The 14706-nt window shown below is 32.6% G+C and overlaps 2 protein-coding genes across 2 annotated transcripts; both read left to right on the plus strand.

The window, feature by feature from the left end:
* Positions 1 to 1125: 1125 nt before the first annotated feature.
* On the plus strand, positions 1126 to 3345 carry LOC101258511 (small ribosomal subunit protein mS80 (rPPR6)). Its single transcript, XM_004249805.5, has one exon. It carries the CDS (start codon positions 1409 to 1411, stop codon positions 3176 to 3178), a length of 1770 nt encoding a protein of 589 aa, XP_004249853.1. The 5' UTR covers positions 1126 to 1408; the 3' UTR covers positions 3179 to 3345.
* A 7276-nt stretch (positions 3346 to 10621) lies between these two features.
* On the plus strand, positions 10622 to 13349 carry LOC544060 (leucine-rich repeat extensin-like protein 2). The gene has a single exon (XM_004249806.5). It carries the CDS (start codon positions 10985 to 10987, stop codon positions 13049 to 13051), a length of 2067 nt encoding a protein of 688 aa, XP_004249854.2. The 5' UTR covers positions 10622 to 10984; the 3' UTR covers positions 13052 to 13349.
* The last annotated feature ends 1357 nt before the right edge of the window (positions 13350 to 14706 follow it).

Genomic DNA, 14706 nt, shown 5'->3' on the forward strand with positions numbered 1-14706 from the left:
GGGATACTTTGGTAAAATATGTATCAGTGATTATTTTTTAATGATGTATCAAGTCAAAACCGTGAAAAGTAAAAATGAACGAGGAGAATATTCCACATAATTAAAAAAAATACTCCCTCCGTCCATTTATAATTGTTATGTTACGTTTTTCTAAGTTAATTTGACTTATTTGAAAGATAAATTAGATTAAATTAATTTACTATTTTAAACAAAATTTAGATATACAAAAAAAATTAATATATGAATACCTATGTTAGACCTTATTTGTAATTTGTTTGCATTTAATGGTTGTCCAAATATGAATAATTTGCCATTAAGTGGATCTGTTTCTTCTACTTAAAGATGTCTTGGTAAGTCTAAAATAGTCTGAATGAATTAGATTTATGTATCAACTTTGATCTCATCTAGCAAATCAACACAATATAAAATTAATACATAAATATCAATTCTTTCTATCTCCACTATAAATTCACATCATGATCCTATTGTATTTCATTGTTATGATTTAGTTATTTGAGTTTCTCAATAATTTGATCTTGTATTGTGAACTTATAAATAGTCATGCATGTTAGGTTATTAAGTGTACATGAAGATGAAATTCAAATAGTACGTTTGTTAAATTTAGTTTTTCTCGAAAATGACTTATGATTTAAAAAAAGAAAATTCAAATTTCTAGAGAACTGCAGAGATTTAAGTGTGGCAGATACTTATCAATCTAACCGAATCGGTCATCATGTGACTACTTGTTCAATCTTGCAAAAACAGACATTCAATTTGATAGGTAGTAAGCCCTTTTAACACTTTATATATTAGAATATATACTCATTTGAAAGTAAACCATATCTACAATTATTTGAAATATTTTTCTATAGATACCTTCTACTAGAATTTTGTTTCAAAGACTTACTTGGGCCTAGTATTTGACTTAATATGTGTTTGTTATTAGTCCAATTAGTAAACTTTTATTTATGATTCAAAGAGAAGTATATTAATGTAATCGTATATGAATTAAGAGATATACCTCTATATTATTGAAAATGGACTAGTTCTACCTTATTTTATGTTTTGAATTCAAAAATATTTTATCTTTATATTTTTAATACCCTCTCACCAACATAATGGACAAATCAAACCCTTCTTGCTAATAACCTCTCCAAAAAAAAAAGTGACAAATTATACTCCAAACCATATGTTTTATTGACAAAATAATGTTTCAATTAAAAAATCTCCAAAAAAAAAAAAAAGAACTTCAAAAAAGTGGGGCAATTGGACTGGGCTGAGACTTTGGGTTTGGGTCTGTCTTCTATACTGTTTACACTTCAGCTATGCCCAGAACAGGAAAACCCCAGGCACAATAGTATAGGGTTTTACAGAGAGAAACCTCAATAGAGAAACAGAGAGAGAGAGAATGTGGAGATCAGCGGTTCTGAGTAGTGTTGTAGCAAAGAAAAGCTTTTGTGGTCTCCAAAACCGAGCCTTTACTGCTTTTCTTCATCAAGTATCCAGAGATCAAACTTTAGCTCCAGTGAGTACATTTGAATCTTCATTTCGTTATTATTCTCATTGTGTTTCTTCCAAATCTTATTTATGTGAAACAACAAGATTTTTCTCATCGAACCAATCTGAACAATCCGAATCTCTAGGTTCTCACCCCTTTGAAAATGATAAAGACTCTGTTTTTGGAGTTGTTGTTGAAGGGTCCTCTGTTCTTAATGATGATACCCTTGCAGTTGAAAATGGGTCTGATTTAGGAAATACTGAGGTTGTAGTGGAAGATGAGGATTTAGATTTGGAGAAATTGGAGACTTTGTTGTCTTTATTGCAGAGTAGTGGTATTATTGACGGATCTATTGAGTCTAGTCTTGAGGAAATTGAGTTGTCTTTGAATGAGGAGTTGGTTGTTAGAGTGCTTGAGACGCCTTATGTTCCTGGGGAGAATTTGATTTCGTTTTTCAAGTGGGTTTTGAAGAAACCCGAGTTTGTCGTGACGAGTAAGGCAGTTGAATTGTTGGTTACTGCAATCTGCATTCAAGGTAGGAATATCTATGCTTTATGGGATTTGGTGAAGGAGATTGGAGAAAAGAACAAGGGAATATTGAGTGATGAGATTCTTAATGAATTGATTGCTTTATTGTCGAGATTAGGTAAAGGAAAGGCTGCATTTGAGATCTTCAATAAGTTTGGGGATTTAGGATGTGCACCAAATGCTGATACATACTATTTTACCATTGAAGCACTTTCTAGGCGATCGATTTATGATTGGGCTTCTACTGTTTGTGAGAAGATGCTTAATGCTGATAAGTTGCCTGGTGCTGAGAAAGTTGGAAAGATTGTTTCTTTTCTGTGTAAAGGAAATAAGTGTAGAGATGCACATCTGGTTTATTTGTCGGCAAAGGAGAAAAATATTAATCTGCCTGTATCTTCTATTAAGTTGTTGATCAGCTCTCTTTGTCGCAAAGATGAAGGCGTTAAACTTGCAATGGAGGTGTTGGATGAGTTCCCCAAAGAAGAGCGGAAGCATGCCATTAAGTCATTCTCACATGTCATCAATGGGCTGTGTAGGGCAAATGATGTAACAGGGGAAAAGCAGCTGCGTTCCTATTGCAGTGAAGACATTGACGAGGCCAAAAACTTGCTCTTAAAAATGATAGATGCAGGTCCACCACCTGGCAATGCAGTCTTTAATACAGTTATTAATGCGCTCTCCAAGAAGGGAGAAATGGGAGAAGCTAGGAAACTATTGAAGGTGATGGAGGGTAGAGGTTTGAAACCTGATGTGTACACTTATAGTGTAATCATGAGTGGTTATACAAAGGGAGGTGAGATGGAGGAGGCCTGCAAGATTTTGAATGAAGCCAAAAAGAAGCACTCCTGTCTAAGTCCCGTCACTTTTCACACAATTATTCGGGGCTATTTCAAGCTCGAACAGTATGACAAGGCTCTGGAACTATTGGGAGATATGAAGGAGTATGGAGTTCAGCCTAATGCGGATGAATATAACAAATTTATTCAATCTCTATGCCTTAAGGCTTTAGATTGGACAACAGCAGAGAAACTGCTTGAGGAGATGAAGGAGAATGGGGTGCATCTAAATGCAATCACAAAGGGTCTCATAAGAGCAGTTAAGGAGTTAGAACAGGAAGAAGTAGGAACAAATGAAATAACGGCTACAGCATAGTAGGTACCCTATCTCTGCCTTTAGCTGTAGGGATGTATCTTCTGTTTCTTTTTTATGTTATGGTCTGAGATAATAGCAGGCTTAAAACTGTAACACCTGCATTTTGTATGATGAACAACCATTAGAATTCTTAAGAAAGGATATTTTTTTTGTTCATTTTAAAATAATGTTTGCTGCCAAATCTCTTGAGTTGAATGGAAGTTCCGTAACTAAGACTTTCAAAAGGGGTATAGAGATGTGCATTTTTCCTATACTTACCTAGTGGTTCTTTGTTATTGCAACAGCAGCTCAGTAAGCAACCATTTTGGTGAGTTTTATTGACACAATCGAAATATGTTATTTATAATATTTTTTTTGTATATTACTTTTTTTCCCAACAAAATCGACCTATTTCTATTTAAACCATAATTGGATATATACTGCTGAAATATAATTGGATATAGGAAGTTATCAATTACATATGTTGTGTACAATAGAGAGGCACCAATCAGGTGAAACAGTTGCAAATCCCAAAAAGGATGGATGTACGATAAAGTGAGATTGGATCTATTAGAAAGCAAAAGCCGTTTGGGACTAAATGTGTGTAGAAGCTTTACAAGCTCTTCAAATCCATATGAAAACTGCCATCAGCATGAAAAATGAATTTGTCTGGGGCATCACAATTGAACTGTTGACCATTCTATTTTTTTTGTGTGTGTGAATTCTCCTTCCAATTGCATTTTGGTTCCAACTATTATTTATTTGTCTTTATCTCGGTTTCCTTGACATAAAGGAGTGTCATGATGCTATATTGCTATTGAGTAAACCAAAAGTGAGTTTACTTTAGTTGGAGGAACCTGTTGAATAACATCTTTGATCATGCATAGAAGAAAATCAAATTATGTAGATATAGCTTCCAAGCTGCTTGTCCCATGGCGGTAGGTTACAGCTTTGGATGTGTCCTAGAGCTTTCTTCCCAAGGAAGTGTTCTATACTGTTTGCATTATAGACTTTGTATGCATATATTGTGTTCTATAGTGTAGCAGTTTCTCAATTCACTTTAGTTTGTTCTGACTTGTTGGTGAAGCACATGTATCATTTAGTAAAACAACAGTGCTTTTTGGCTCAATGCCAAACTAGTTAGATTGGTCATGCACATTTTATCCGTCCCTCTCCGTTTCTGCCCCTTGCAATTCTATCTGTTTTGCTTTGTGTTCAAGATAAATTGCTGAACAGAGAAGAATGGGATCCTCATCATAGCTGAATAAAGTGTTGCGGTATGAGTATAATGCAGATGTACATTTATTGTTTTTGAAATTGGTAATATTTGTATTTAAGATAGTACTTGGTGTAGAAAACCCACATTTACAAATAAGCAGAACTGGAGTATAATCTACCCCAAAGCTGAACCAAATCTAAATGGACCCTAAAACATCTATGATTGACTCAGTTTCATTGGAGTAGACATTTGTACACCAAAACAGAACAACAAAATACACTTGAGCTTGACTTCCTGCATGTTGTTCCTATTGTCAAAACATCTATCATTTCTCTCCCTCCATATAGCCCACCAAATACATCATCCTCTATCTTTCTTTCTTTGTAGCCCCAACTCCAGCCATCTCCCAACTGAATAGAGTCTCATCAATCTTGCTAGGCATACTACAGGAGATGTCTCTGTGATTAAGGAAAATCTGTCATAGCTGCTCCAGTAAAGTTGCAATGTACGAAGAGATGTCTTGCTGTCTCAGTAACCTTACCACATCTATTGCATAGAGGAGATTCCTCTTTTAGCCACATTATCCAATGTCAAAACTGCTTCATTGGCTAATAGCCATGTAAAACCTGCCACTTAGTGTGGCGCTTTGATCCTCTAGATTTGTTTCCAAGGCTATTTGAAGTCTTGAACGCCACCAAGACTTATCTGTTTGTGTCCTTCCTTAACCTTTGTTGTGCCCCTGCCACCATAAATAATCCTCACCCGTTTGTATACCTTGTAAATTCTGCAGAACCTTAAACAGTTCAAGTCATTCAGATATCATATCCCAGACTATATATCAGCAATAGTGTAAAGTTGGTGTTAAAGATGTCAGGGAAACGACCTTTGAGGCTTACAACACCCATCCATTTATCAAACCAAAAATAGTTTTTTTTCTGCCATTTTTTTACCTTGAGGGAAGGCCAAACATGGGTATTTACCTTCCCATTTATTCAGGTCCTCATACTTGGTAAGTTGATTCTGACCTGCAGTCTCATAGGTATAGAGGACTCATTTTGGTCTAAGGATAGAGGAATACATGAGTTGAACATAGTAATAAGTAAAATAAGATATTAAAACATTTCATGAAATTGTTCCTTTGGAAATTTTCCACATAAGTTCTTCTCTCCATCTGAACAATAGGACTGTTATGCTCTTTACTAAGAGTTAAATCAAAACCACGGTATATCTTTTCCAGGACGAACTAAAAAACGGAAAAATATTTATTTTTTTGAAACACCAAACAAATAAATTGTGGCACTTTTGATTTTCCGATAGTCAAATCGTACGCGTGGAATCTTAATTTTTTTGAATGAAGTTTGTATATTAATTACACATTACGTTAAAAATATTATAAGTTATCATAATTGACACGTAAAATAAATCAATTCAAACGTCTTTTTTGTTTTGTCGATCAAAGGTCCCACATTACTTGTCAACACGATCTTCCATGCACCCTATCGAATCTTATTTTATCCTAAACTATAAAAGGGAAAAAATAAAATTAATACGCGTCTAAGACAACTGAAAGTTTTTGCTTTTTGATCTACTTTATTATTATGGGATACTCACATTTTATGGTATAGTTTTTCAGGTATTAATTTGTTGTTTAGTTTAATAAACTATTTAATTTTTAATCGTTTCAATTTGATTACTTTACCATAAATAAATTCATTTTGCTAGTTCGTTATTACGGGTTATTCCTACAAAGGAACGAACTAATGACGTGTACATTACTTGAATTCTCGATGTAGATCGATGCTATTGATCCTGTAGAGACTACGATTATAATAAGAGCATTTATCGACGAAAGGATCACCCTAGTTATGAGATAATCATCTCATGGCTATTGAGAATAAATGAAGTCAGATGATTCTATTTTTCGATCTTTTCAAATATATATTTTATTTCTATGGAACACATCCTTAATAGGTTGTCATATGCCTAGCTAGCAACATGCAAGACAACGTCCAGCCAAAGACCTAAGGGCCAATTTTTCCCAATCATGAATCTCTTTGACAAATATCTCTATACTTTTCCTTCCTTAGAAGAAAGTAATATCATTCTTGTTTGTCCAATATTATATTATCCTTTGATTTAACGTGTTAATTAGCTTTATATCTCAAAGGTTATATATATATCATGTCTACTTTTTGTGGGTCAATACAATTATTCGTGTTCAAGCTAATATATATGTTGTACTATCTTTTCCTTTTCAATTTATTGCTAGTACGAAATACACATTTTAGTATATTACTTTCTTATTAGCTTGAAATTTCAGTATTGTTTGATTTATCCCCTATCATTTTACGTATGTATAACATTTTTCTCGGACAAAGAGTGTTCAACTAGACATCCTGAAAATCATGTAGCTCCGCCCCCCGGCTCTTTGCACGTCTACGCCCAATAGCCTACTGACACTTGTCACGTAGCTTAGGTTATTTTAGCTTTTGAACTCAGCAAACGAAATCATTGTTGATATTTGACAAAAAATTTTATGTAGGATATAATATTTGTGTTCCAATAAAAAAGGGAAAAAGAAATATATTGTGTATTGTCTGACAAGGTCAATTACATGAAAAAGTCAAGTAAATTGGTTTACTTTAAGCCGTACAGACATATAATGCATCACACATAAGGTACAGTAGCAAAAGTGGGAATCTTTTTGACCTAGTCCTTGAGGGTTGAGATACTACCATTTTAATAATAATAATTTAGTTGAGTAAATTTAGGTGGGCATGTATTAGCTTATCATAAATTATGAAGTGAAAATTTAAGAAGTTTAGTTTTGAAGTTGTAATTTTTGAAATTTAAATTTGTATTCAGACATACATTTTAGTTGAAGTTCTTGTTAGTGGAATTGAAGAGTCAGATTTTGAAAAGTTGAAAATATTCAAAGATCAGATTTTCATAATCAAATAAAATTTATGACTGAACATAGAGGGAAGAATGTTATATGTGTGTAAATGCCGCATGCAGTTTTTTAAAGAACATTTCAATAATATGAAAAATTATATTATTTATAAATAATTAAAATAGTTTTTTATGTATATATAGTAGATGGTAAATCTCTTCCGGCTATTTTTAAGCCTAATTCTACAAATTTTGAACCCCTTATTAAAAATTTTGAATTCGCTACTAATCGATCTTCTTAGTTCTTACTATAACATAAGGAAGGTTAAAATAGATCCTTTTTTTTTCAAATCTAACTTTCTACTCACAAACACTGTTCACGTTTGATGTTGAGAGAATCAAAACTTTAGATTTAATGATGAAAGTTATGAAGCAACCCTCAAAAGAATACGTTATACTAAAGGTTTCTCAAATACTTAACAAAAGAAAAAAGAAAGGACATTTGTCCTTCAAATTTGACTTTGCTTGTTTTTATCACATCTGAATAACGTATATTATTGATTCGTTCAACTTTATATACACTTAATATTTACTTGTATGAATTAAAAGTTAAAAAGTACAAATATCAGTTAACATCAATTAAAAAATATGTTTATGTATTATATTTTAAAATAATATATAATTATATATTAAATTAAATTATATCACGCTAAATGAAAGACAAATAAATTACGAATAAAAAATGAAAGTTAATGGAGCTGGCACGGCAAGGCATGTGCAAGATTGAAAATATAGGGCCAACCCACAGCGTACGACGTGGCTGTCCTGTTTAATTATATAGCTGTTTTACATTTACCCAAATGTTTCTATATTAGATTAATTTAAATTTATCAAATTAGAAAAAAAAAATATGTGTTTTCACCTTTTTTAACTCCAATGTATATCAAGAACATCTCTAATTTATATCAGATCAAACAGAATACTAAAAATAGTCAATATTTTAACTTTAGAAAACAAGTTTTCTATTTAAATTTCATAATAAAACATTATCCAATGCTCACATAATTATATAACTTTATTTCGTCTTCGGTTGGCCGCAAAAAGAGAAGAAAAGACTCATTCAAAAAAAAAAGAAGTTTATAAAAGAGGTAATGCTACCAATAATGATTTATTTATTTATTTATTTAATGAGTAAAAAAAAATGCTATCAATAATTGCTAGAAAGAAGACACACAAACGCGTAATTCATAAAATTAAAACTTTATGTGAACTTGTCTATAATAATTGTTTATCATCTATTTATTACTCCCTTTAATTTCACTTTATTTGAACTAGTCTATTGAATATATATCCAAATTAAGAAGAAGAAAAAAATATCCCTTTTAATCCATGATAATCTTAAATCTAAATCAAATCATGTCATTTGTGTAGTTATAACAATTTGGAGATGAGAATAAGGATAAAATTAAATTATTTTCAAATATAAAATAAAATCATTTAAAAAAAAAAAAGTAAAACGAATATGTTATCACATGAAATGAAATATTGAAAGTAAAGTTAGAATCCTCTATAACATAACAATATTTTACTCTAGCATCCAAATTTTCTTTCGAGTTGGTTACACGTATTTTTAAGAAAATATTATGCAGAATAACAAACCTTTGGCCTATATTATGTACTATAACTATAATTTAAGAAAAATGTTATTCGTGATTACAATTTCTCTAATTCTTGTTGTTCAGTTTTCTAATAGTATAAATCTACAATTCCATAATTCAGTTCTTGATGGTATAAATTCAAAATTTGTATAACTTGGTTTCTCATTATATTAATCCAGAATTTGTTTATGCTTACCCTTGTTATTTATATGTAATTTCTGAAAAATTCTTTAAAAGATTATACTATTTGTATATTGTCTGTATATCCTCCATTTTATATATTAATTACATTGTTTATAGATTAGCAAGCGAAACGGACAAATCACAATCTTCGTAATAAATGAAATTATAACTATGCAATTATCAAAATTATACTCATAAAGTCTTGTTTTAATTAATTTGTAATTTTTAAACTTACAGCTATTTTTTTTTCTAGAAAGATTTTTTTTTTTTGTTATGAGTCTTGCTAAATTGCAATGCCAGCTTGAAGCTTTATTTGTCACCTAATCAAGTGGAGATTTTTTTTTTCTTTACGAGTATTGCTAATTTGCAAAGTCTTTTTTATTCATATATTTATTTGTGTTTGTAGCTATCGCAATATTTATTTTAATTGTTATTGAAAATTTTATTAGGATTATTATATTCATTATGACTAATTCGATTTGATCATGTTATGATCTTCCAATGTCTTATTTTGCTTTTGTTTATTTACTAATTCTATTTATCGTTTGCATTATATATTTTTTTTTACAATAACTCAACATTGTGTTTATTTTATTTTGTAATATTATAAATTTATTGTTTAGATTACTAATATATTATTATAAAAACATGCTAAATGATACAATTTATCTCAATCTAAGCAAATACTTTTTCATATTTACCGCAGTAAGAATTGAGATAATATTTGAAGAACTTTTAATTTGGCAAAGTAACATGAGAAATTGTATTAATTATCAAAGGATGTGTTTGTAGTTAATAGAGGTTGTTTCTTTTTATATCAGACATTTCAAACTCGAATTTTTGATATAAATTTTTTTTTATAAAGAGCGCTTTTTTCAAATAAGGTTCTATGCGATGGAATTTAAATATCAAACAACAACAATAATATTCCCAATGAAATTTCACCATTAAAGTTTGAAAAATATAAAATATATGCAAACTTTACTACTAGCTCGTAGAGATAGAGGGTCTATTTTTAAAATATTTTCAACTCAAATGCGTTTGTTTTATGTATAGAGAAAAAAGTATAGCACATCACAAGAAAATAGTGTAAATATATCAAAGCAACAACAAAATACTGCGCTAATCGAAATATAATAGATACTAATCTATATTAAAAAAAAAAAATTTAACTACCTACTAACTTTCTATCCTAACAGGTCTCCTTTATAACTCGAAAAAAAAAAGGGGTAAATTTGTCTTAACGTGGTGGCATGTCATTTACTTGTAGCAAATAGACGTGGGGGCCTGAAAAATGTACCCACTAGACACTTATTTTATTTGTTAATTTCATTTTTGCTTATTTTACTCTGTTTTTTAAATTATTGTATAATTCAAAGTACTAAACTGCCGTTAATATTGAAATTGGTGCCCTTGCCAATAATAATTAAAATACTACTAAAAGCCAATAAATTATAATTTAAATTAAATACTACTTAAACCCTTGCGAGTACTTCCACACCAATCTGGCACCGTCATTGTTCCTTTTTTTCCTTTCAAAAACGAGTAATATAGTTGGCAAATTGATTGTCATTATTTACTCTCTTTTTTTTTTGTATAATTTAAAAAATAAAAAATATGAAAACAGAGAATCTTTATGTTATGTCAATTATTCAAATATAAACCAAGATTTTATTAAAGACGTGCTGGCATGTCATTATAATGTGTCTCCAAGTAAGAAAAACAAACACAAATAGGCAAAGAGCTGTGAAGGAATAAATAGAGGTGTTTACTTGCTCTATTTTATTCAAATCAATTTCATTCAACAACACATTGTGAAAAAACAAAAACTTCATTTTCTTCTTCATAGCTAGAAAATCTCTATCAGATTCAGCAATGCGGCCTCCTAGCCGGGGCGTATTAATTTCTTTTTTCGTTATTACTCTTTTGTCTTACCAGATCTCGTATGTGGTAGGACAAGAAGGTGATAGCGATATCGGATTAGATGACATTAAGGCTAATGCTAGTAAGTTGAGTTTTGAAAACTCAAAGATTCGCGATGCTTATATCGCGTTGCAGTATTGGAAAACAGCAATGTTTTCTGATCCTTTTAACTTCACAGCTAATTGGACAGGTCCAAATGTGTGTTCCTATGGTGGAGTGTTTTGTGCTCCTTCGTTAACGGATGATTCGATTAGAGTTGTAGCTGGCATTGATCTTAATCATGCTGATATTGCTGGTTCATTAGTTGCAGAACTTGGTCTTCTTACAGATCTGGTTCTTTTCCATCTCAACTCGAATCGTTTTTGTGGAGTTGTACCAAAAACCTTTAGCCATTTGAAGCTTCTTAGGGAGCTTGATTTGAGTAATAATAGGTTTGTTGGTGGGTTTCCTAAGGTAGTTCTTTCACTACCTTCTTTGAAGTTTTTGGATCTAAGGTTTAATGACTTTGAAGGACCAGTTCCTTCAGGACTTTTCGATAAAGATTTGGATGCGTTGTTTTTGAATGACAATAGATTCCGTTTTGGCATCCCGGAGAACTTGGGTAACTCTCCTGTTTCGGTTCTTGTGTTTGCTAATAACGATCTTGGAGGGTGTATTCCCGCAAGTATTGGGAAAATGGGGAAAACGTTGAATGAGTTGATATTGATGAATGATAACCTCACTGGGTGTTTGCCAATGGAGATTGGATTGTTGAACAAGTTAACCGTGTTTGATGTTAGCTTCAACAAGATTCAAGGCTCATTGCCATCAACTGTGAGCAAAATGAGGAGTGTGGAGGAACTGAATGTGGCTCACAACAAGCTTACTGGGGTTATACCAGCTAGCATTTGCCAACTTCCGAGGTTGCAAAACTTTACGTATTCGTTCAATTACTTCACCGGGGAAGCTCCAGTTTGTGCTGCGACTAGATCTGGTGACGCCCAGGAGAACTGTATCGTTGGAAAGAAGAATCAAAGATCTGCTAAAGAATGCTCTTCGGATGATGCAAAACCGTATGATTGTAGGAAATCCAAGTGTTATAGCCCTTTTGCTACATCTCCTTCGACAAAGCCAAAACCAAAACCAAAGCCAAGAGGCCCACCACCACCTACTTGGAAGTCTTCGGGTTCGCATAACAAGCGATCTCCGCCGCCACCTAAATCAACTCCTCTTCCTCCACCAGCACCTTACAAAAAGTCCCCAACCTATCAACATAGAAGTCCACCACCACCTACTCACAAAATTTCACCTGTAACTCATCATTCACCTCCTCCACCCTCACCTGTATATTACCACCCATCTCCATCGTCCCCACCACCACCACCAGTTTATTATTCTCCACCACCCCCCGTGTATCATGAGCCACCACCTACTTACAAGCCTAAATCACCACCACCACCACCAACACCGTCGTATGAACATCCAAAAACTCCATCATCACCACTACCACCAACACCGTCGTACGAGCATCCAAAAACTCCACCATCACACGAACACCCAAAAACCCCATCACCACCAACACCATCATACGAGCATCCAAAAACACCATCACCACCAACACCATCATACGAGCATCCAAAAACCCCATCACCACCACCACCAACACCATCATACGAGCATCCACAACCCCAATCACCACCACCACCACCACCAACACCATCATACGAACACCCAAAAACTCCATCACACCCAACCCCACCTACCCCACCTTGTAACGAACCACCACCTCCACCTCCTAATTCACATTGGGAACCAAAACCATCACCACCATACACCTACTCATCACCACCACCTCCATCACCATCTCCTCCTCCTCCCACTTACTACTACTCATCACCACCGCCACCATCACCATCACCTCCCCCGCCCACTTACTCTTCTCCGCCACCACCACCACCATTTTACGAAAATATTCCTCTCCCACCGGTAATCGGAGTCTCCTACGCATCTCCACCACCACCAGTCATTCCATATTACTGAACAAGGGTTATCAATTAGCCTTTGATTTTCCATTATCAAAAAAAAAAAATTCATTTTTTTTTATGAATTATGTATACTTTGTTATTTATTTTTTGTAATATTTTTATTTTGAGTTTGATTATATTTATGAAAAATTGGGATTATGGGCGGGAATTAGTGAGGGGTTTAACTATCAATATTTGAATATTGTTATTATTCAGTCAGGGTGGTTGTGTAAGTTGTGTATAACTATAATTTTACTGTTTCTTTTAGTAACAACTCATTTATTTAATTTTTAATAAACATCTTTGTGAATCAAGCTGTGCATTAGCATATATCATAAATGAGTTTCTTCATTTTTCTATAGCATCCATAATTATTTTTACAAATTAAATGTGTGTACATTTTCTTTTTATAATTAATGCTTTTCTTCAAGTCAATGATCTATCGAAAATTTCTTTTCTATCTCCAATTTTAGGTATATCACATCTTTTCCAAACCCCTTCTCAAGAGGTAAATAAAGTAAATCATATTTTCGGATATTTCTAACACAACATACGTCATCAGCTAAATTTTAAAATCTACAAATACTCGGATATTAGAAAGTATAGAGATTCAGAGTATTGTACTACTCTGTCAATCCTGAGTGGTCCACTACAAAATTAATTACTAGGAAGTGTATGCTAAAAATTTAAATTTTCACAACTACTATACATTGGCAAGACATTATTGCATTGCCAATATTTATATATCTTCAAGAAATGGCAGTAATCAATCAATAGCAATAATTCACTGCAAAATAATTTCAAATTATTTAAGATTTCCAATTATTGAAGCCAACTGTTCAGTGGCAGAAAGCTGTCTCCTATACAAATCTACACCACACCACCACCTGGTCATTTTTACAGTCCACAGAAAGAAAATAAATGAGAGCACAAATATATATTCTTTTTTTGTTGAAAAATCCAATAAAGTGAGGACTTTTTGGTGGAGTTATTTTGGGAAAGACAGAGGCTTGAATATGTCAAAGAGAATATTTATAAACGCTCTAACGAGGGGTATGAACAGTTGACACTAGCTAGAGGGCCTAAGTTAATACGAGAGACTTTCGAGGAGTAGAGATCGAGCGTCGAAATACCAGTGGATCAATTTGTCTTTATTCAATATAATTAAGGATATGTATAGATGATACAATGAGAAAGTATGGGCAGTTGACATTAGAGGGCCTAACGAAAAGTAGAGGTAGACAGGTGGTACGCCGAAGAAATATAAAAAAGATGTGATCGTGCATGATATTACAAGTTTACACCTTAAATAAAACATGACCCTAAAAAGGCGTAGAGGTCCAAGATTTGGATACAAGGCTAATAGCCTAGTAGCATGAAGGGATACTCTCTCCTATCTACATTATAGGGCGTAGTTAGTGTTTAAGTTAATTACACTTTTTGAAAATTTATTCTTAGGTAAGTTGATTTTCACATAGTCGAGATATTATTATTATTATTAATAGATTAACTACTATCTAATTAAGAGTGTTTTTGGTATGAAGGAAAATATTTTCTAATTTTCCCATGTTTGGTTGGGACAAAAGTTTTGGATAAAATTTTCCAGATCAACTCATTTTTTTCTAAATTAAGGAAAACATTTTCCAAAATTTCCCTCCACTTTTAAATTAC

The sequence above is a fragment of the Solanum lycopersicum genome, chromosome 11, assembly GCF_036512215.1.
Source record: "Solanum lycopersicum chromosome 11, SLM_r2.1".
NCBI classification, from domain to species: Eukaryota; Viridiplantae; Streptophyta; class Magnoliopsida; order Solanales; family Solanaceae; genus Solanum; species Solanum lycopersicum.